The 23,595-nt window shown below is 39.4% G+C and overlaps 1 protein-coding gene across 1 annotated transcript; it reads left to right on the top strand.

The window, feature by feature from the left end:
- Window positions 1–1,457: 1,457 nt before the first annotated feature.
- On the top strand, window positions 1,458–22,953 carry LOC149167744 (Cox19-like CHCH family protein). The gene is made up of 2 exons (XM_089431584.1): window positions 1,458–1,996; window positions 22,629–22,953. The coding sequence occupies exons 1-2, from the start codon at window positions 1,826–1,828 to the stop codon at window positions 22,695–22,697; spliced, it is 240 nt and encodes a 79-aa protein (XP_089287710.1). The 5' UTR covers window positions 1,458–1,825; the 3' UTR covers window positions 22,698–22,953.
- The last annotated feature ends 642 nt before the right edge of the window (window positions 22,954–23,595 follow it).

Here is a 23,595-nt window from a genome sequence, read left to right as displayed (position 1 = left end):
TGAGTTATTTAGTAATTTTAATATTGATAAATTAACCACATATAAGTGAAGTGGAAAAGTTTACTAATCTATTAAGGGGTGGATAAAGTTTATTTTTTACCCAGCTTTTAATGATAACATTTTTGTGATATAAGATAATATTTTTGAGTTATTTAGTAATTTTAATATTGATAAATTAACCGAAGTGGAAAAGTTTTCTAATCTATTAAGGGGTGGATAAAGTTTATTTTTTACCCAAATTAAATGATAACATTTTTGTGATATAAGATATTTGAGTCGTTTAATAATGATTTGTTAATCAAAACTAGTTAGCCTATATTGTAAGAGAATATCTTAATATGAAAAATATGTTCGTTTTACAATTGGTTGGTGGATGAAACAAGTGTGCTTGCTTAGCTTCACCCTCCTCCCCTGTAAGATGTATTTTGTGAATGCATGGTGTCCTAGTTGCTTCGCTGACGATATGTTTCTTGCTTGGCCTTACCTTCCTCCTCTTTGGAATTTATTATGTGGATGCATGTGTCATGAGTGCTTGATTGTGCGTTGAATATGTGTGTGCTATTTTGACCTCAATTTCCTTTATTAGACACATTTTGTGGATGTGTGGCATCTTGGTTGATTGGTTGGTGATGAATATGCATGTTATGTTTGGTATGGATGAATATGTGTGCTTCCATGAACTCCCCTCATCCTTTGTGGGATGTGTTATATGGAGGTGTTACATCTTGGTTTGTTTGATTTAGTGGGGATAAAAATGGGTGCTTGTTTGGTATCTCCTATTCTTTGGTTGTTTTTTTAGATGATGAATGACATGATGTATTTGGTATGGATCAATGTGCGATTGCTTGAGATTCCCATCTTCAACATCACCTCCTCCTTTATAAAATATGAAGTGTGGAGGCATTACATCTTGGTTTGATTTAATCATTAGATGAATATGTGTGCTTACTTCATAACTCCTCTTCTTTTATAAAACACATAGTATGATATCTTTAATTTATTTATTAAATTGAAAATAAATATAAATAATTAATTTTTTTCTATTTATATTTGGAATTTCAAATTGAAACAACCAATCAAATTTGATGTTTCCATCATTTTATTACCCATCTTAATTTTTTTAACAAAAAAATATAACAATTCTCTAAAATATTTAACTATAAAAAAATAAAAATGAACTCTTTTTTTTAACGAATATTATAATAATTCTCTAAAATATTTAACTATAAAAAATAAAAAATAAACTTTTAACTCTATTTAAAAAATAAAAACAATTTACTCATCAAATTCATCAAATTCTATCCTTTGAACTCTTATTCTTTAAATCTTATATAATTGCATGAATAATTATGATAACCAAAAATAAAAACAATTTACTCATCAAATTCATCAAATTCTATCCTTTGAACTCTTATTCTTTAAATCTTATATAATTGCATGAATAATTATGATAACCACTCTTCTTGGGAAGGCTTTGTCGTTCGGGTTTGGAATAATTTAGAACTTTCGATCCATCTAGTCATCTGAGCCCTTGGCGCACAACGTTCACGTTCACTGGCAGCGTAGGCAAAAATCAAATGTTTCTGTAGAGAGTTGAACCTGTGTGCTGGGAGATGAAATGCAATTTATGATTTGAGTCAGCAGCCCACAGGTTTTGCTTTCTTTGAAAACAAATACAAGGAATGCGAATAAGTCAGGGCACATGCAGTACACAGCTACATATATAAGTTTTGTTGTGATCATATTTCTGCAGTTGTCATCGAATTCGTGGTGGGATCAATAACAATACTCCAAAAGAAATCCATTCACAATACCAAACAAAACAATGTCCGGGTCTCCATCTTCTTCTTCCTCATCAACAACACAGCAGCAGGAGGCCGAGGCCGTGTGCGGCGAGGAGGCTTTGAAGCTGCTGAACTGCGTGGCGAGCACACCTTATGACGAGAAGAAATGTGTTGCCCTCCTCTCCGTTCTCCGCAATTGCATTCTTCAAAAGGTAAATAATGGTTACTCTCCCACCCTCCACTCAAATCGATATTTATTTGCTTATTTATGTTTCTTCAATCAAGAAAAAGGAATTTTACCCTGCTCCCTTTTTCTCTTATCACATCCCCTTATAACCAGAATCCTACCCAAATCAATATTCACTTGTTTATTTATGCTTCTTCAGGCAAGGAAAGGTTAGGTTAGTCTGCTCTCCCCTTTAACCCAGAACCCTCCAATTTAAGACTTCTCCATTGACAGAGAGAAATCCGATGATACCATGAGCCTCAATCCAAGAGGGAAAAAATGCTTACTTTGATGATGGATGACTATTGTAAACCCTAATTCCTTAGTCCCCCAACTTAATCATCTGTTCTAAATCGATAGATGTAAAGTGGTTGGTGGAACGCGACCGCTGGGTTTCAGTTTGCAGATCAGGTTTTTGTTCGATCAAAACATACCGCACTTTCAACTTACATTGTGTCTCAGCTGCCCGGCTAAAAGCTTTTATCGCAGCCCTTATGGGGTTTGGGACATTCTAGGTGCGGAAAATTCCCATCAAATGGTGACAGCAGTCCTTAAGCTGCAGTTATTTGAATCCCAGTCTCTACCCATTCGGCTCTCTGGACTCATAACAACTTTCATTTAGTCCCACTAAACGGGCATCTAGAGAAATGGGAGACTAGATATCATTTTCGCACATCAATACTTTGTTGGGCGGTCCATTCAACAATATAATTGTACAATTCTAAATACATGAATGTTTATCTCAAGATAGGCACACTATCATGTCACACCTTTAAAAGTTAAAACTTAAAAGAAAACCATCCATGTAGAAACAAACTCTACATCACAATGTTCAATGCAATAATGACCACGACCCACTCATATTGCACATTATTCCATAAGACAAGTAGGAGTTAATAATTCCATCACTTCCCTTTAACAAGTAATTGTCTTAATATCTGTAAGGTTATGTTTTCATCAACATTTTTCTCTAGCTCAATGTGTCAGATTCTCTACCATGAATCAGAGACAGTCCTAATAAGTAAAGTCTATATCTATTCCAACTCATAACCTGCATTTCGTAAGTTGATTGATATAAAGGAATAACCATCCATTGAAATAGATGGTTACCTAATTGCTACAATTGTCAGTCTAGTAAGATGTTCTTCAAAAACATGGTTCATCCAACTCCCTGATGAACTCCCACTAAATGTACAAAAAACTTAAAATTTATAGGTCTACTACACCGCCCAAGGTCAAAAACCAACACGATTGACTCACAAAGCATTCTTCCAACAAAGAACCCACTCCTCCAAGTGTGAACAACTCTTTAATAGAGTTTTTGCACTATACCAAACAAGTTATCCAAATCGTCAAGGACACATGGCAAAGTGGTATGCATGCCCACCCAAATCTTACAACAATATGTCCTTTACATATTACATATATAGATATAGGTACATACTATTCAATACTCCTTCTCATGGAGGCACTAGATACGAACTTTTGTAATATCGTCTAGCTACCACTACAATATTTGTCCCAAAAAGTTAAAAAACTAATTGTAGGAAGGATACAAGCTCAAAAAATTGTAGGATCAATACATAGATCTAATATACCATACAAGCTATGATTCACATTTCCATATGATCATTGTTTTTATTAAACATAGACATGGACTTTACCTTGTATGTTCCTCCCTGTTGCGAAATCATTCCACCTTATAATTAACTCTGCCATTAATACCTCTCTTCTCCAATGAGAACAAGGTAACTTAATTGCATCTTTAACTTTTACAATAACCAACCATGGCTATTTGCCCAAGAAACTAGTTTCCATCTCTCAACAAGAGAACCCATGCTCCTCCATTGAGGTTCACTTACGGGATTATCAACTCAAACAACATACTAGCGGGGGACTAAATGTACATTTGGGCTGAACACTCGTTCCACACAGATTGACTGGGAACTTGTTGTACTCCAGGGCGTAACATCAATTTGACTGTAGATTTTGAACAACTAACCATCTTATTGACATACTCCATCAATACTCCCATCTACTGAGACATATAGGTATCCAACTATGTGCTCATCAATTATATAGAAAAATAGTCTGGATACAAGATGTATGTGAGTCAATCCTATAGACCATACACTTGCCGTTTGAGGTCTTATGGCAGTGTCATTATCAAATAACCTCTTATCAAGGAACAAATAGGAGAAACACATGTTAAAATTCCATAGAACTTTGCAACTACTTAGTGAATAACTGAAAACAAAGTAACTTTCACAAAGATACAAAGTTCTTTAACTGATAAGCAGCGGAATATGAATGCAGAGATAAAAACACAGTCACATAAGAGACACAATAATTTTGCTTGGGAAACCCAACTGGGAAAACCCATGTTAATTTTTGGTATGTTCTATGCTTAGAGCAATTTATTTCAATTTTCACAGTTAGCTCAATGTCTTTTTCAGATTAACAATCACATCAGCATTAAAGTAAACTGCAGATAGAACATAAACATAAATCGCAGAAGACAAGCCAAGACAAGAGGACACAAGATGTGGCGCTAGCCAGGGACAAACCCCAATGTGGGGAAACCCATGATCAATTCTTCTTATATGTTCTTCAATAGTTCAACAGAAAGAGAAAGAGAGAGTACATTACAACAGAAGTCAACACTTTGACTTATCTAGATAAGAGCATAGATCATCTCTTAAGAAGATGATACATGAGATCAGTTGAAGACATGCTGTTTCAACTGATTCTCCAAGGTGACTCCTTCACCTATCATTGTGCTGCACCTCACCGTGCTGCACCATGCTGCACCCATCATCACAATGCTGGACCTCATGACCATGCTGTACACTTCATACTGCTGCACCTGATGCTGCACTGTTGTCCATTGCTGTACCATGCTAATCACTGCTGTCCTATGAGGCATACAACTGTCCCACTGTTCATTCCAAGTCTGTTTGCTGTCCCGCTGTTCATTCCATGTCTGCTTGCATTTTTGCAGCGCTATGTAGCCTGCTATCCCATTCATCTTTGCAGCACTAGTCACCTTGCTGTCCCATTTACTTTGCTGCACTAGTTAGCAGCACCATGTAGCCAACTGTCCTATTTAGCATAATGCTGTCCCACTGTTAATGACATGGCCATTCCATGTTTGCTTGCTTGCCATGCTGTCCATGCTCTTTGCCTTAGCATACGTTTGCTGCTATCATGCTGTCATGGCTACTAGCATTGCTGTCCCACTGTTAGTGACAGCTGCTCCTAAGATAGCTTGCTGAACCAAGCTCTATTTCCTAGTTGCCTTAGCATACCTTTGCTGCTATCATGCTGTCATGGCTACTGGCATTGCTGTCCCACTGTTAGTGACGGCTGCTCCTAAGATAGCTTGCTGCACCAAGCTCTATTTCCTAGCTGTCCTATTTACCTTGCTCCAACAGGGACCCTTGCTGTTGCTTCTGTCCCATGTAATTTGACCTCCACCGTCTGATTAGTTTTCTGCAAGCTAGGCCTGGTTAGGGCATATCACAGTCCCTTTGCCAGCCTTCTTTTCCGCCCAGATTTGCTCCAAGGTGATGCGGCTGCCCTTCCTTGTGGGGATGTGACCCTTCACAATAATCCTGGGCAGTTCTAGTCCTTACAAGATCCACGGCTTGCCCTCACAACAAGCTTCCATAGATTTGCAGCAACCTGGTTAAGGGTTTGCCCACCTTTAAACAGTCTCTTCTAGCCTCGGCCCTCTTAATCTGATTGCGGTAGGCTTTAGACAGCCTGGTTAGGACAGCGTATGGGATGGTTGAGTCATCACTCATTATCTAGGGCACCTAACCCTCCTTGACTGCGGTTAGGGATTGTGTGTGTGGGTCTTCCTTAAACAACAACGTAGATAGACTTCCTTGACTGCGGCTAGGTGTCATGATCCCTTTAGGACAGCATTTAGATCTCTCCTCCATAACTGCGTTGAGAGCTAGATCATCCTCCTTAGGACTGCGTTAGGGCATCCTCTTTAGGACTGTGTTAGGGCTACTTCCTCCTAGATTTCTCTCACACTAAAACCCAAGACAAGTGGAGAGAAATCAAGAGAGAAGTTGTATGTGAAATGTCTCTCAAGTCATCTCCTTTTATACTAAAACGTTGAGCACATGTGGGGTTTATTTGGTCGCTGGTTGACCTTGACGAATTGTCTTATAACACAAATAAATTCATAACTCCATGAATACTTATCAAAATCGGATGATCTTTAGATCAATCTTACACCTCTTGATGAGAGGGATCCAAGAAGAATATCAGCTGCCATAAATGAGATGACCCACATGGAGTTTGGCCCTAGGTGCCAATTTTAACACTCCCACTCAATTAGGGAGAACTCCATTTGCTGATCCATATGTCTGACTGTACTATCTCATCCTGCACTGCTCTGCATTGCTCTGCTTTGCTGAACCAAGAAGAAGAAGAATTGATCGAGAATGTCTCATACCATTCTCTACTGACCCGAAGTCAGTTTTATTGATCCCAGATCAATATCACAAGAGAGTGTCTCAAACCACACATACTGATCTCAGATCAGTTTCATTGATCCCAGATCAATGGAGGTCATCCTAACATAGGGAGTACGGTAGATACAACGATGCGTCCATCGATAGTACTACTATGGTCCCTAACCCCATTTCCCTGCTCATTGGCTAGATGAGAGGTACTTCCCATGAGTCCCAGATTGCATGGGTAGGATGCCTCGACAGGTTAACCATTCATCCTGTCCCTAAGTCGCCTCGGGGTATCACAGGGGAACGTTGAGCCATTCACCCTGTACACAGCGCACCATTAGGGGAGGGTGGGTCACCCTATGGTCACTGGTTGCTCCAATAAGTATCCCAAGCCCCCCGGAGCTCCCAGAGCTCAATGCATGCAACATGCAGGACCCTCATAAGAGGGTCTCTCAATGACTCCAAGTCGTTCGGGAAAGTCACAAATTTGACCTTTCCCCGGGGCTTTGACAAAATGTTTGCGACCTGTACATCAGTGTCAATGCAATGGAGCCTCCTCGCTCATCGACGTACCATATCCCAGATAAGGTAGTATCTGATGTCTATCTGTTGGAGCAATCATAGAATACGAGATTCCTCAACAATCGAATCCCCCCTTGGTTGACATAGAGGATCACGGTGGTATCTGTCATGTGTACAAACAACTTGCTGAAGAGCTTCCACAACCAGGCAACTTCACACGAGATCATACTCGTAGCTATGTATTTGGTTTCAGCGGTGCTTATAGCAACCAACTTCTGCTTCCTGCTCATCCATGATATCAACGCAGAACCCAAAGAGAACTAGCACTCAGAAGTGCTCTTGTGATCCTCCACACTGCCTACCTAGTCAGCATTCGAATAATCATGTAGCTTCACATTTCCAGCAGTGTATCTCAGTCCATGAGAGATTGTGCCCTAAAGATATCTCAGAAGATTCTTGGCACCAATCCAGTGAGGCTCAACCATATATGATCTCATCATACTAACTGCAAATCATATGTCTGGACTGAAGTTCACCAAGAATATCAATGTGAATGAGTTTGTGAAACTCAAAGGCATTTCCCAAATCTGGTTCGGCATCACTACCACATAACTTCTGAAAGTTAAACTCCATCGAGGTTGTCACAGGCTTGCAGTTAACCATTCCGTATTCGGAATCCAACTCCCTCTTACTTTTGCAAATGAGAGCCCCTGTCAGAAAGGGGTCGTCCTTAGAAGGTGCCATTATGAGAGGTCTATCATCCACAACCTTCAAGCAATGGTTTGGATCGACTTCACTTCTAGTGAATCTCAGCTTCATTAGACAGCTATCAATCCTCTCATACTAAGCCCGAGGTGTTCTGCTTCAAGCCACAGGGGCTTTCTTCCACCTGCACACATGAGATTCCTGATCATGAATCTCAAACCCCTCGGGTTGTTCCAAACCTGTGGACCTGCTACATGAGGGGAATGGTCCCCTTGTAAGATTTTCCTTCGGTACATCTCGGACGTGTATCTTCATGCTCTTCTTGAATTCAGGCATCCTTGTCACCATCTGACTCACATCGGGTAGGGCCCCATAATAAGTAGATCTCCAATGCTATAGATGAGATGTGAAAACTGACATGGTCCCCAATGGAACATCCTGCAACTTGATACAAATTTCCAACCTTGAACCCATGAGTAAAAGCATCTTAGAAAATTCTATTTTCAAACCCGTACCTTTCCATCGATGAATACCACCCTGAAGCCTTTGACTTCCATTGTCGAAATGGAAATCGGGTTCTTCTTGCGATCAGGTACATAAAAGAGATTCTGTAAGTTACCCTCATTCAATTGATGGGTAATATTCCCTACACCCTTTCCGGGATAGGTGGCATCGGCTCCAAGTATATTCCCACGATTATTTCCATCTCTACTAAATTAGAGAGATCACCCTTCTATCCGATGAAGTGCCTTGAAGCACTATAAGTCAATAAGCCAGATTCCCACAAAATCTGAAGGAGAGGGCCAATACAAGGTAATGCTTCTTTATTTTATTAGAAACAACATTTGATTCTTCATACCTCGGGTTCTTTGCTTTCTCTGAAGAGTCGGCCGTTCCCTTGATGATTTGCATTACCAGTCATTCCTCTGACCATTGAAGATGTCCCTGGAATGATTGTTATCATCATCAAGTGATGTGTCCTTAGCATTCAGACACTCCTTCACATAATGGCTGTACTTATTATAACCAAGGCATCTGCCTTTCCTTCCTCCCTTAGATCCAGACTTCCCATTGAAGTGATCTAAAGGCCATCAGAAACTTCCGCTGTGCTATTTTGATAATATTCTCTGCTTCGACTTCACCCTCGGTGAATTTGAAGAGGGATGAGAAATCCGCTGATCCTTTTGTTCTTTCCCAACTATCTTCAGTGATTGCTCTTTCACTCTTGCTTGGGCTTTGTCTTCACCTCACCTCTGATACCATGTTAATTTTAGGTATGTTCTATGCTTAGAGCAATTTATTTCAATTTTCACAGTTAGCTCAATATCTTTTCCAGATTAGCAATCACATCAACATTAAAGTAAATTGCAGATAGAACATAAACATAAATCGCAGAAGACAAGCCAAGACAAGAGGACACAAGATGTGGCGCTAGCCAGGGACAAACCCCAATGTGGGGAAACCCTTGATCAATTCTTCTTATATGTTCTTCAATAGTTCAACAGAGAGAGAGAGATAGTACATTTACAACAGAAGTCAACACTTTGACTTATCTAGATAAGAGTATAGATCATCTCTTAAAAAGATGATACATGAGATCAGTTGAAGACATGCTGCTTCAACTGATTCTCCAAGGTGACTCCTTCACCTATCATTGTGCTGCATCTCGTCATCATGCTGCAACTCACTGTGCTGCACCATGCTGCACCCATCATCACAATGCTGGACCTCATGACCATGCTGTACACTTCATATTGCTGCACCTGATGCTGCACTGCTGTCCATTGCTGTACCATGCTAATCACTGCTGTCCTATGAGGCATACAACTGTCCCACTGTTCATTCCAAGTCTGCTTGCTGTCCCATGCATTTTTGCAGTGCTATGTAGCCTGCTGTCCCATGCATCTTTGCTGCACTAGTTAGCAGCACCATGTAGCTAGCTGCCCTATTTAGCATAATGCTGTCCCACTGTTAGTGACATGGCCATTCTATGTTTGCTTGCTTGCCATGCTGTCCATGCTCTTTGCCTTAGCATACCTTTGCTGCTATCATGCTGTCATGGCTACTAGCATTGCTGTCCCACTGTTAGTGACATCTGCTCTTAAGATAGCTTGCTGCACCAAGCTCTATTTCCTAGTTGCCTTAGCATACCTTTGCTGCTATCATGCTGTCATGGCTACTAGCATTGCTGTCCCACTGTTAGTGACAACTGCTCCTAAGATAGCTTGCTGCACCAAGCTCTATTTCCTAGCTATTCCATTTACCTTGCTCCAATAGGCACCCTTGCTGTTGCTGCTGTCTCATGTATCATACCATTATGAGCAGCCACCAATTTGACCTCCACTGTCTGATTAGTTTGCTGCAAGCTAGGCCTGGTTAGGGCATATAACAGTCCCTTTGCCAGCCTTCTTTTCTGCCCAGATTTGCTCCAGAGTCCAAGGTGATGTGGCTGCCCTACCTTGTGGGGATGTGACCCTTCACAATAATCCTGGTCGGTTCTAGTCCTTACAAGGTCCACGGCCTGCCCTCACAACAAGCTTCCATAGATTTGCAGCAACCTGGTTAAGGGTTTGCCCACCTTTAAACAGTCTCTTCTACCCTCAGCCCTCTTAATCTGATTGCGGTAGGCTTTAGACAGCCTGCTTAGGACAACGTATGGGATGGCTGAGTCATCACTCATTATCTAGGGCACCTAACCCTCCTTGACTGTGGTTAGGGATTGTGTGTGTGGGTCTTCCTTAGACAACAGCGTAGATAGACTTCCTTGACTGCGGCTAGGTGTCATGATCCCTTTAGGACAGCATTTAGATCTCTCCTCCATAACTGCGTTGAGAGCTAGATCATCCTCCTTAGGACTGTGTTAGGGCAACTTCCTCCTAGATTTCTCTCACACTAAAACCCAAGACAAGTGGAGAGAAATCAAGAGAGAAGTTGTGTGTGAAATGACTCTCAAGTCATCCCCCTTTATACTAAAACGTTGAGCACATGTGGGGTTTATTTGGTTGCTGGCTGACCTTGACAAATTGTCTTATAACACAAATAAATTCATAACTCGAATACTTATTGGAATTGGATGATCTTTAGATCAATCCTACACCTCTCGATGAGAGGGATCCAAGAAAAATATCAGTTGCCATAAATGAGATGACCCACATGGAGTCTGGCCCTAGTTGCCAATTTTAACAACCCACTTCTTTGCTGTAGAATTTATTGATAGAGTTAGAGCAATTAAATCTCTTACAAGGCAATCTGCTTCACTATGAAAACCCTCTTGTTTTTACTAGTAAACTAGCTTGAAAACACCTTGCAAACTCTTGACCCAGCGCCTACTTCCTTGTGGCTTGCCTGGCCCTATTTCCCTGCGCCGATCTCCTCCTATTTCCTAGCACAATCTGGCCCCTATTATTTAGGATGGACCTCCTAAATCCTAGCGCAATTTGGCAGCAAGAAAGTCTCTCTATCCTCTGCGTATTGGCTCCTCCAAGGTACACACTCTCAACAAGAAGCTCTCACACAAACTCGTGCAACAATAATGATGAATAAACTTGTGCCTTCGTCCTCCTTTTATTGATTCGATCCATGCTAAATCTGGCGAGTACAAATTTAGAACACGAGTTGAGATTGACTAGTTAACTAAGTCAACTGCTAGTTTAACTCGTCCTTGCCTCAATCAAGACTGAAGCTCCCCAACTCGTCATCTTCCAAACTCGAACTGCCTGTTGAAAGTCCACTTAACTGTTCCTCCTACTCCATGCATGAGTTTACAATCTCCACAAACTCGTCTATGGTCAAACGAAGACTATTCGTGGTATCTCTTTGGCTAAGGCACAAGCCAGAGAAGACCTTCTCTCGCTACATTTTTCAACAACACAACATCTAGCTATATTTGTCTTTCAGACACAACACACCTTATCAAGCAGATTCAGGAATGATTTTATATTACATATTGTTGCCACGTAGGGCTACCAATATCAGCAAGAGACAATGACCTGTATGATAAAAAAACCTTCTTGTTCTACTGCAGTCATTCACATACTTGGAATGTTTTTCTACATCTTTATCATATGCATTCAATGTCCTTGTCCAATCTTTGTCTTGGATTTCCGTACTTCAATTGTCATTTGATAGAGTCATGAATTCTAATAAAACCACTATACTTGTACAATCAGAATTTGATCCAATGATCTAACCATGCTTTCAACAATGCATGAGGATCTCCTGCAATCATTGCTTTTCCATCAAGTTGACTAGCTGCAATTAATGGCAACCTAAGTAACCGGATTTGTTATATAGGGGCCATGTGTCCGAATTCGGCATGTCGGTCACGATTCGTCCAAAAAACGTGTCCCAAAAACAGGATTCGTCGAATCCTATTAGGATTCTTCGAATCCCAAACGTGTCTTGAAATTCTCTAACGTGTTCTGATTTTTGACTGCATGTCCCGATTTCCAAGATTCGTTTAGTGGAAAAGGGACTCCCGTGGGTTAGAAAAGGCCGCATTTCCTCATTACAGTCACGCTGTTTATCATTTGGCAAGATTGTTTGAGCTGTTTGCAAGTGGAGAAGGGTTTGGAGCAAGGAGCTAAGGGAGTAGAGCGTTCGGCAAGGAGATTCAAGCACCAGGTAAGTGCATTTCAGCTCCATTTTTTTGCATTTTTTATTCTATTATAGCAGTTTATATATGATTTTTTGTTTACAAATTTGTGCATGTTTTGTTCATTTCTTTTATAGTATTCATAGCTCAATCAAAGACAGTAGTTAGGGGGCAAAGGAAGGGCAAGAATGTCTCTATTGGAGATGCCCCTTCTCCCCCAATATCCTTAGAGTCCGCTGCAAGTAATGTTGAGGGAAGAGGAGGACCTAAAGACAACATTGATAAATATCAGTGTTCCACGGGGACGCGTCCCCTAGGGTCGGGTGCGCGCACCCTTCGCACCCCACGCACCCGGGACGGGGAGTCTCTTGGGGGTGCGTTTCCCCACGCACCCTTTTTGGGGAGTCTTGGGGAGACGCAAGGGGGTGCGTTTCCCCAGTGTGGGAGTCTAGACTCCCCAAGACTCCCCAAAAAGGGTGCTTCTGGGCGTCCCCCTTCAGTATGGGAGTCTAGACTCCCCAAAAAGGGTGCGCCTGGGCGTCTCCCTTTAAATTTGTCTAATAAGACTTAAAAATTCAAAATTCAAAATAAAAAATTCAAAACTCAAAACCATTAAATTTTATTTTTTTTTAAACTAAATAACTAAAACTTAAAAGTCTAAAAAAAAAATTAAAATTAAAACTAAATAACTAAATAACTAAAACTTAAAAGCCTAAACCTTAAAGTTAAAAGCTCATTTCATTTCAACCCAAAGTCATTTCCATTTCACTCTTAACTATTTTTGAGTTTAAACTTTGAAACTTTGAGTTATATTGATTTAGTGTTCAAACTTTGAAAATATACTAGTATGTTTTGCTTTCAATTTAGATTCTAGAATGATGGATGATGAATTTAGTTTTTAAGTCAATGTAGATTCTAGAATGATGAACCATTGAATGATGAATGATATCGATCAATGTATTTGAATATTTTATTATTGATTTTTATTTTTGTTTTTCGAATCTCATGGTATGTATGAATAATAATTAATTCAATAATGAGACTTGTCACTTGAGTATGGCATATGAATGATGTATGTATCAAAATGAATGATGAGGATGGATCAATGATTCAAATTTCAATTGTCTATTTAATATTTTTATGCTTTCATTATTGAACAGTGAACAATGAATATGAACTTGAATTATATATATATATATATATATATATATATATATATATATATATATATATATATACCTCGACGACTCCCCGCACCCCCGAAATTTCCCTAAAATTTGAGGGTACTCCCACACGTCCCCCCTGTGCGTCTCCCCGCACCCGCGTCTCCCCGCACCGGAGTCTTGGTGGAACATTGATAAATATCCATTGTGGAAATATGTCACAAGAGAGGATGGGACAAACACCAAGGGAAAGGGAGGAGGCAATGTGCAATGGAGATGCAACTTTTGTCACATTTCTTTCAAAAGCACATATTACCGTGTGAAAACACATTTGTTGGCTTTACCGGGTTATGGGATTGGAGCTTGTAAAGCTGTTTCTTTACAAAAGAGAAAAGAATTGGAAAAGGAGTCCACTGTTGGTATGGAAAATGTGGCTTCAAAATCAAGAAAACCCAAGAATGAAGACTCCCTTCCATTTTGAGGAAAGCCGCCACCATGTTTCCATTTGAGAGTTCTACTGGGGGACAAGCAGCAAAAAGAAAAGCACTTGGTCCAATGCACAAGATTTTCCAAAAAGAGAGACGGGAAGAGCTTGATCTCACCATTGCCTTCTTCTTCTATCAAAACTTCATATCATTTAATGTTGCACGCTCACCTCTATTTATTGAGATGTGCCAAGCTCTAACTCAAGGGGCTCCAGCAGGGTATGTGCCTGCTGGGTCAGAGAAGCTGAGAACCACATTGTTGACGAAGGCAAAAAAAGAGGTGCAAAAAATGCTTGAGCCTATTGTAGTATCATGGCCAACATTTGGGGTTAGCATTGTTTCTGATGGATGGATAGATCCAGCACGACACCCAATCATCAACTTCATGGTGTCTTCCTTGAGTGGTCCAGTTTTCATGAAAGCAGTGGATACACTTGGAGAATACAAGGATGCACAATTTATTGGTGAGTTATTTATAAAAGTTATTGAAGATGTAGGTGTTGATTCTTGTGTGCAAATCATTACAGATAATGCACCTGTTTGCAACGCTGCTGGCATGATTGTGGAAGCTAAATATCCACAAGTGTTTTTGACACCTTGCATTGTCCATTCATTGAACTTAGCACTGAAATCCATTGTTTCTGATGTGCTTTGGATTGGAAGCGTTATTGAGGATGCAAGACATATCTGTAACTTTGTGCAAAATCATACAAATGCCCTCACTATCTACAAGAGTACACCAATCTATCATTGTTGAAGATTGCTGATACACGGTTTGCCTCTTCATTCATGATGTTGAAGAGCTTGAGGGAGGTCAAGACCGCTCTTGGGTCCATGGTTATTTCTGAGTTTTGGTCTTTTTGGAGAAAAACAGATCAGGTAGCCTCTAAAGAGTGAAGGACACAGTGCTAGATGATGCTTGGTGGGAGAGGGTAGATCTAATTATTCGGATCAGTGTTGCGGGGGAGCGCCCCTCCCCTCGATCCCGCTCCCAATCTGCGCTCCGGTTGGGAGCGCTCTCCCTAAAAAAAATTTCGCTCCCTGCCTTTTCGGGAGTGTTTTGCCTGTTTTGCAATTTTTTTTTTTTGTAGTAATGTTCGAAATGCAATTTTTTTGAAAGAAACAAATAATTTTTGAGTGGGGAAGCTTAATGATCAACTCTAGGCCCTAGTATTGATATGCTATTCATGGTAATGTTAAATTCTTAAAGTAAAAGTGACATTCTCCTTAATCTTCATTTTCATCCTTTTACTTAAATTTTTAACATTACCATGAAATGACTCAGGATGTTTGAGAGTGGTTTCAACCTCATTGGATTTCATATGGAGAAAGAAGAATTTTAGATTGCATTCAAAATCTAGCGGACTTATCAGTTTTTCAGGATTTTAGGATTGGGGGATTGCAATGTTTCCATTGAATTTTGTCATGTATTAGGGTAAGGAACTCGTATTTAATCAAGAACACCAATCCCTCTATGTACCTTGATGTTAGTGACATTGGTTGTCGAACTCCTCTATCATGACCTTCCTAAAAATGTACGCATCACTCAAACAAAATCTTGACTTGACATGCTATGCTTTTTCTATCTTATGTTAATGCTTAGAGGGTGATATTAATGACAAAGATCCCTATACAAATACAGAGGTAATGACAAAGATACCTCTGGATATTTATGCTTAGAGGGTGATATTAATGACAAAGATCCTGATTTTCCAACAAGACTAAAAAATTAGACATTTCTCGTGGTGGCAAGAGGCCCAAGCATAAAAAATAGATAATAGATTTACATCTCTTTTCTAGTTTCTAGTACCTTTATAATTATTGACTCTTTCATATTTATTATGATGTTTTTTTAAACAATATATGACAATTTAAGTTTGAAGTTGGCAATTATAACTCATTAGTAATGAATTATGAATATGATGCTTCATGAAAGTTGAAAGTTGTTTCATTTCATTTCATTTTATAACATTTCATTTCATGTTAGATATTATTTGTTGTAATGGTTACACTTGGCTTACAAGTACAACTTTGGTGATCCATGATGATAAATGTTATATATTGAATTTTGAAAGCTTGAAACTTTAAAATTGATGAATCATGAGACTCAATATGTTGTATGTTACTATGTTACTAACTTGTGGACCTGGTTGATGAAGATTATAACTTCTAGATGATTGTTGTTTTATATGGTTCAATCTATGTTTTTTTATGTTTTTTATATCTAATTCATTATTCTACATGTTTTTGTTGACATATATGTATCAAAATATAAAATATATATATATAAAAAACGCTCCGGGATTCGCTCCCAAACCGGGAGCTTCTGAAAATGTCGCTCCCACTCTCGTTTTCGCTCCTGCTCCCTGCTTTCGCTCCCGCTCCTCGCTTTCGCTTTCGCTCCCAAGTAACACTGATTCGGATCATGGACCCTATCATTTCTTTGCTTCGATTTGCAGATACAGACAAACCCATCCTAGGAGAGGTTTATGAGGGATGGGATTCCATGATTGAGTCTGTGAGGAGCATTATTCTACAGAGTGAGTGCCTCGAGTATGAGACATCACCAGAGGTCTTCTGTGATACTATACAGAATATTCTTGTCAGCAGATGGGACAAGAATTGTACACCTTTACATTGTTTGGCTCACTCATTGAACCCCAAATACTACAACCATGAGTGGTTGAATGGTGGACCTTCTCGTAGATTCCCTCCTCACGTGGATGGTGAAATCTCACAGGGGAGGAAAGAGGCATTCAGGCGGATTTTTCAGGATACTACATTGCTTGATGAGGTGGAGGATGCCTTTGCAGAGTTTTCCACTGGCAGTGGTCGATTTGGAGGTTATGATGTGATTAGAGACAGGGGGGCTAAGAAGCCCTATTCTTGGTGGGCAAATCATGGGGCAACAAGCCCTCCTCTTCAGCAGTTAGCCATGAGGCTCCTCTCTCAGGTGACTTCATCCTCTTGTTGCGAGAGGAATTGGAGCACATATGGGAATTTGTATAGTGTGAAGAAGAGCAGGCTTGAGCAGTGCAAGGCAAAGACAATGGCGTATGTGCACACCAACCTTCGTCTTATTTACAGGTAGAGGGAAGAGTGGTTGAGGGGAAAGACAAAGATGTGGGATGTCTTTCCTGATGATATGGGTCTAGACACCAATGTTGGGTTGGCATTGGCCAACCTGGATTTCAATGATCCAATGCTAGAGCTTGTTAGATTTGATGACTTAGAGGGGTCATCCTCCACACCAGCAGATGCAGAGGCGACTATGGATATAGGGGAGGAGGAAGATGCAGAGGAGAGCAGTGGGGACCATGATGATGAGGATATTGATGCTGATTCTGATGTTGATGGTGAGGATTGATGCCTTGAGGCTTGTATACCTGTAGTTGTTTTATATTTTCTATTTCTATTTGCCATTGGCATTGCACCAACACTACCTATGTAACACATTTTGATTTGATGACTTAATGAGAAAACTACAATTGTCAATGTGTTTATCTTACTATCTTGTAGTTGTAAGTTGTCTTTTAGTTATGAATTATGAATCATGATTTATGCGACCATTGACATGTATTTGAATTTTGTATGTACTATGCATGCTATAGATGAAGATCTATGTTTGAAATCAATAAATTTGTATCATTAATTAAAATTTGTGTAAGAAATATCTAATTTTTAATATATATATATATATATATATATATATATATATTTAATAAAATAATATATAACGAATCCTATGTGTCTTGTTCCAGGGGGGTCCACGTTTCCGAATCCGACACTACGAATCCCGAATCCCCGTGTCAGGTGACTTAGATGGCAACACTACTAAGTAGATCCAATTTCTTCTCAAAGTCACCATCCCCAAGAAGGGAACTTCTCGTATTGATTGAGTGAATATTATTGCCACGTAGCCACTACTACAAACTTCGTGCAATCTCAGTAAGACAAGTTGAGAGCAATAACTCCAACAAATGGGATACATCTCCATGAATATGCTACACAAGGATTTTAAAAATAAACGCTAAGTTGACATAGTCAAATGACCGATGAGTATGTCTTCTCAATTTCAAACCTAGGAACCTTTAAAACAAACCTTTTTTGTTTTCTCTTTTTTTTGTCTCACCTTTATATGATCTCATTATGAAGACATGTCAATCAAGCATGTGTCACAATGGGCTTCCCACTCTCTGGAGGTAAAAAATAATGTGGAATTGCCCCTTTCAAGTTGTGTTCTTACCTGACACCGTTGGTCATTCTCTCGATCATCATCACTGTCCAGTCTAGGATTCTTGCTTCCATGAGCTCATAGGTTTTTTCTCCTACGTACATAAGCCCAATCAACGGTCTATTGTCATTTAGGCACCAGAAAGAAACTTTGCATGTCGAAGTATATATCCATGCAACAAGGCACCTCCAACGCACAACATTGACTCTTAACCTGACTGCAATTCGACTGATCCACATCTTGTCACAACAACTTGTCTAGTGTATCAGTGAATGTCAAATGCTATTGACCCATTGTGTAGCCACCACAAAAGAAAGTATAGATTGTCTTATATGAAAGACAGACACAGAGGCACCAACAATCTGTACAATCTCATGGGCAGTAATTGAGGGGAAAATCGTGCACTAATTACCAAGGTAGGTTCAAATGGAATTTGCAGCAGATTGTTGTTGTAGATATATGCTTGGATGAACCTCACAAGAGCTGCTTACCAGCATGCACAAACTGTCTCTTCTCATGACATTCGGAATAACAAATAGTCTTATCAGCGGATCAAGATGGGATTGGGATTACCTGGTGTGTCTGTAGCGATCTTTTACCACCATCCATATCATCAAAAATGAAGTGAATCAGACCCCTACTGTGTTCTGAAGCAGCTTTCCAACAATCCAAATTACCAAACATACTAGATGCTCAAGTTAAACACCATGTACAACCCTTGATCACCCCCATGGGGTTCACAGCAATAGCTCCTGATTGCAAAATGATAATGTCATGTCCCTTCCTAAATTAATTTGGAACAAGACTAATTATTGCATTTTGGGGCCAATTTTGGAGATAATGGGGCCCATTCGATTTTTATTAGGAGATTAGACTTAGGATAAGTTATTTTGTTGTGGTTAAATTACACATGGGGGCCACCCACACTAGGGAAATACGCACTCCCTAGTTCGGTTTGCATGGAGGTGGTTAAGTGAGGGCCCACGATGGAGGTAAAATTGGAGGGAAAAGTGCTCCACGAAATCTATATAAGGAAGGCAGCTCTCCTCATTTCATTCATCTTTGGCATATCAAATTTCTCTTTGGTTGCTCGAGTTGCTTAGCCGAGTCACTTGCTGTTTAACAAGAGTTTTTCAAGCGAAGAGCTCACCCTTTCTTCGGGGGACTTTGGGTGCCACCCTATGAAGGTTTTTCTTCATTTTTTTAGGAGGATCTCATTGTGATTTCCAATGATTGCATTGGTGCGTATTACTGGAGGACGTAGTGAAGAGGAGGCCAATTTTTCTTGTGGTGTCTTGTAGTGGAGTTTGGGTGAAAGATTTTTCGGAGAGGATGCATCGGAGGATTGTTGGCATTTGGGAGAGTTTTGGAGCTAGAGGAGTGTGCTACCTTGCAGGGTGTCTTTCGCACTTCCTGGGCCAACGCAGAGGCAACATTGGGTGCTCACTTGGAGGGTAGAGTATTAGTCTTTGAGGTTGAACTTCACCGTGGAGGTAAAGGGAAATATTTGGAGAGGTGATTGCTGCATTTTCAGAGCTTGGAGGAGGATTTCGTTGGTGTTCCTTGCAGACAATATCCTTTGAGTAGTTTGGAGGGCGTAGGGCCGATTGGAGGCCGAATTCGAAAGGTCAAAATTCGGCCAAACCATTTTTGAGTTTTTCTAGGTTTTTGATAAGGATCCTAGATATAAAGTTTCAGAATTTTCTGAGCTCCAGAGGTGGGGTTTTCAGTCGTATCTTTGCAGTAGATAGTGCAAAATTGCTAGGGATTGCACAGTGCTTTTGGGGGTCGATTTTGGGAGGTCAAAATTGGGCCAAACAATTTCTGGTTTTTGTGGGTTTTGGTCAAGGAGCTTGGGGCTGAATTTGTAGCATTTTCCGAGCAACAGAAGTGGAATTTCTTGCAGTTCCTTTCTAGCTAGCAATGCAGTTTTCTGGGCAGCGTAGAGCATTAGAAGATTAGACATTTTCCAGTACTTGATATCATTGTCTCATCACCTGGATTCTGTACTGTTGTACTTGCTCCATTGATTAATAAAATGGCTCAGCTGATTCTACTTCTGGAGTTTTTATGAGCATGTGCTGTTTGTTAAAATTTTCTGTGTTGAGAATCGTTTTTGCTTTATATATCACTGTTTGTTTAAGTCAGGAACATTATAGATAGAGTATGTTCACCTCATCCAATTGCACAACATACATTCTCGTCATTTGATTGATTGATTCAGCAGGTCCCAACCATACCTAGCCTCTTCTAATGACACATTGATCAGCACCTTGTCACTCAACTTCTGAGTGATCCAAGTTTCCGTGCACTACATAAGGATGCAAACAAGAAGCTGCAATAGAAGCAACAATTGCTTAGATCCGGAGCACATGTGATCTCTCAAGCATCTTAAATCCTATGTTGCATGAGTTTCTAGAACGTGGGAACATTGGGAACTTGGGTACGGGTGTCGGGAACGGCTAGAGGTTTCCCCAAAATCTACAGGAAACAGCTAATCGAGAGCGTTAATATTATATAATAAAAAAATTAAAAATATAAAAATATAAAAAATATATATATTTTTTAAATATATATTTATATAATAATCAAAATTAATATTGAATCAAAATATTCAAATATTAAAATCAATTTAAACATATCAATAGTAAATATATAATCTCTCTTATATATAAATATATGCTCTGGGTGTCTCTCTCCCTTTTATATATATATAAAATGTCAAGTTATTATCAGTTCTCTGACACATGAGCAGTCTTTAAAACAATCTGGCTTAAAAATACAAAGGAACAGTTTTACATTTGTTTCTCTAGTTATTCTTAAGAGAAGAAAAAACAACTCTAATGTTTAAGCATTGACTGACACATACAATATGCACACACAATCTTCTGCGATATATATACATAAACAGCAAAAGAAATACTCATTAGCATGACATCCCAGAGATCGCCCTTACGTTGAGGTGCCACACACTTCCTTAACCCATTAAGAGATTGCTCCAGTTTCTCAATTAAGGATATCTGTGTTAAGGATGTCTTTGGCCTTTCTTCCTGCGAAGGTTTCAACATGGGCTCATGTTTTGTGGGAAGTTCAGTGTATTTCTCTACATGGTTTGTATTCTCCAACCCCAGGAAACGCTAGAACTCCAAAAAAAACGGGTTTCCCACCTCTCGGGAGCGGTTCCGGTGTAACAGAGCTTAAATCCCATGCTTGATCTTCACAGCAGATCCAACAGTCAAAGTTGACACTTTCAGCAGACTAAGCGATTCATGTTCCATGCACGGGATCCACCCTGGTTGAACTTTTATCAACATTCAGTAGTAACCAAGAGTAGTTTAATATGCCATGAATTGCTGCTACACCTAGACAGGTTAATGTACCCCCCTATACAACTACAGTGACTACCAGATTTCTTTTCTCATTTGATACACCAATCAATGTCATTTCAACTTGATGGACAAGGGTAATATAGCGCTACAAACAGATCATAGAACAATGCTCAGCAGAATGCCACAAACAAATTGCAGCAACACTCGCAACAAAAACTATCTACTTTCCTACACTAATACTAGATCTACAGAGGAGTAGCAATGTTGAAAACTGCCATGATCACAGACGTCTCTCATGAGAGAGTAAGGTCCATGTTGACTCTGATATGATATAGATAACTGGGAGGGTAGACACCATTTCCATACACCAAAATTTTGTTGAGTGATCTATTTAACAATATAACCATACACAAATAAATGCATGCATGTTTGTCTCAAGATAGTTGCACTTTTTCATCACATAAAATGGTTGCGAGAATATCTTAATCACACAATAACTTAGGAGCTAAACTAGTTAGAAAAGATCTCTCACTTTCCACTAGATTTTGAACAACCTCCCAAAAGTTAAAAGAATTGTTTATGTGGAAACAAACACTACATCACAATGACAATCCAAGAACCACTGCCATCCACTTGTATTACGCATTATTCCATAAGACAAGTAGGACATGGCACAGATTGATAATGTTTATGGTGAGTGTTTAAGGACAATATTTTCTCAATGCCCTCTAAATGTGAACTTCTCTTTTTGTAGCTGTTTTAACAATATCATTTCTTAGCTCTAGACACTATGCCAAAGCCCAGAATCTTAAGGAATTTTTGAGGGTCTTAACCTTTTCAGCAGGTTAAAAGCCCCTAATCGGTATGACTGTTCTCTTAATTTCTGTCTACCATCATCGCCTAACAGTTAAAACTTTAACAGTGTTTTAACATCTTCAATGATCATAAATATTATCTCTCTAACTTGCTTCAAGAAAGAATCCGTTGTGAGATTCATTACAGAAAGCATTAAAGGAGCTGATTTTTCTTCACAATTAGTTATTTGAAATGTTTACTCAACATTCTTAATTGGAATTGCTTATTTTCCTTTGTTCTTTCTTGTCTGCAGAAAGTGGGAAAATTTTCTCTGGCCAAACAAGAAGATCATCAGTCTAGAGCGCCTGCTTCTAAACAGTAAAGAGTGATCTTTTCCAAGCATTTTATTATGGACCTCTCTTAATTCCAGAGGTTTCCATACAAGTAACAAACACAATATATTCAGTTTAGTTCACTCTATTTAAAGGTGTTATCTTCATTCTTTAATGAAAACTTATATGTATTTACCCCAGAATTTTCCTTTGTGTGGGGAGCCGACATTTGTTCATTTAGGATACAAATGAAAAGATTATATTGTGTTTTGTTTTCGAGACAGTTAAGGCCCCTTTTTAGTGATATCTTGAGACCTATCAATCTATCATCATAACCTTTTAAAGCAAAGTTCACATTGTGAAATGAATCCAGATTACCCTGAATAAAAATCAGTTGACCTTACCTAGCTTTACACTTTTTGTCATGCATCATCATAATAGTAATACATGTGTATTGTTGGAATTTGTGATTAAACCTGACTCTTAGATGCCCTTTTGTGGCTTGATTGAGAAGTCGACTAGCCAATTGAGAGGTTTCGATTGGTCGAATATGACTGGACTAAGATGATTGTAACGGGTGCTGAAAAGGCTAGGAAATGTAGATTGTTTAACCACTTTGAGGCTACCTTGTGTGATCAAAGGTGACCAAATCAACCTTGGTTTAAGAAAGATTGGTTGCGTGAAGTGCAAATGGCTGATCTCAGTTAATCTATAAGAAAATATTATGTTATGTTGTTGTATATTGTATGCTAATGCTATAATGGTGTTCTTAAACACCGTTGGCTTTGCTTGGATTTTTTTTCCATTTTTGTTATGCTCTTGTCATTTCTAACATGGAATGAGAGCATAAATTTTTAAGATCTTACCTTGGTTCTATTGCTGCAAGGTGATTTTGGAGCAGTGTTGATAATATTGGTATCGGGAAAATATCGGTGAGGGTCCAAAAAA

This window comes from Pinus tabuliformis, chromosome 5_1 (assembly GCF_031772625.1).
Source record: "Pinus tabuliformis cultivar Carrire ecotype Pingquan chromosome 5_1, CPIR1, whole genome shotgun sequence".
NCBI lineage: Eukaryota > Viridiplantae > Streptophyta > Pinopsida > Pinales > Pinaceae > Pinus > Pinus tabuliformis.
Note: the sequence above shows the minus strand (reverse complement) of the source record. Positions and strands in the feature narration are given on the sequence as shown.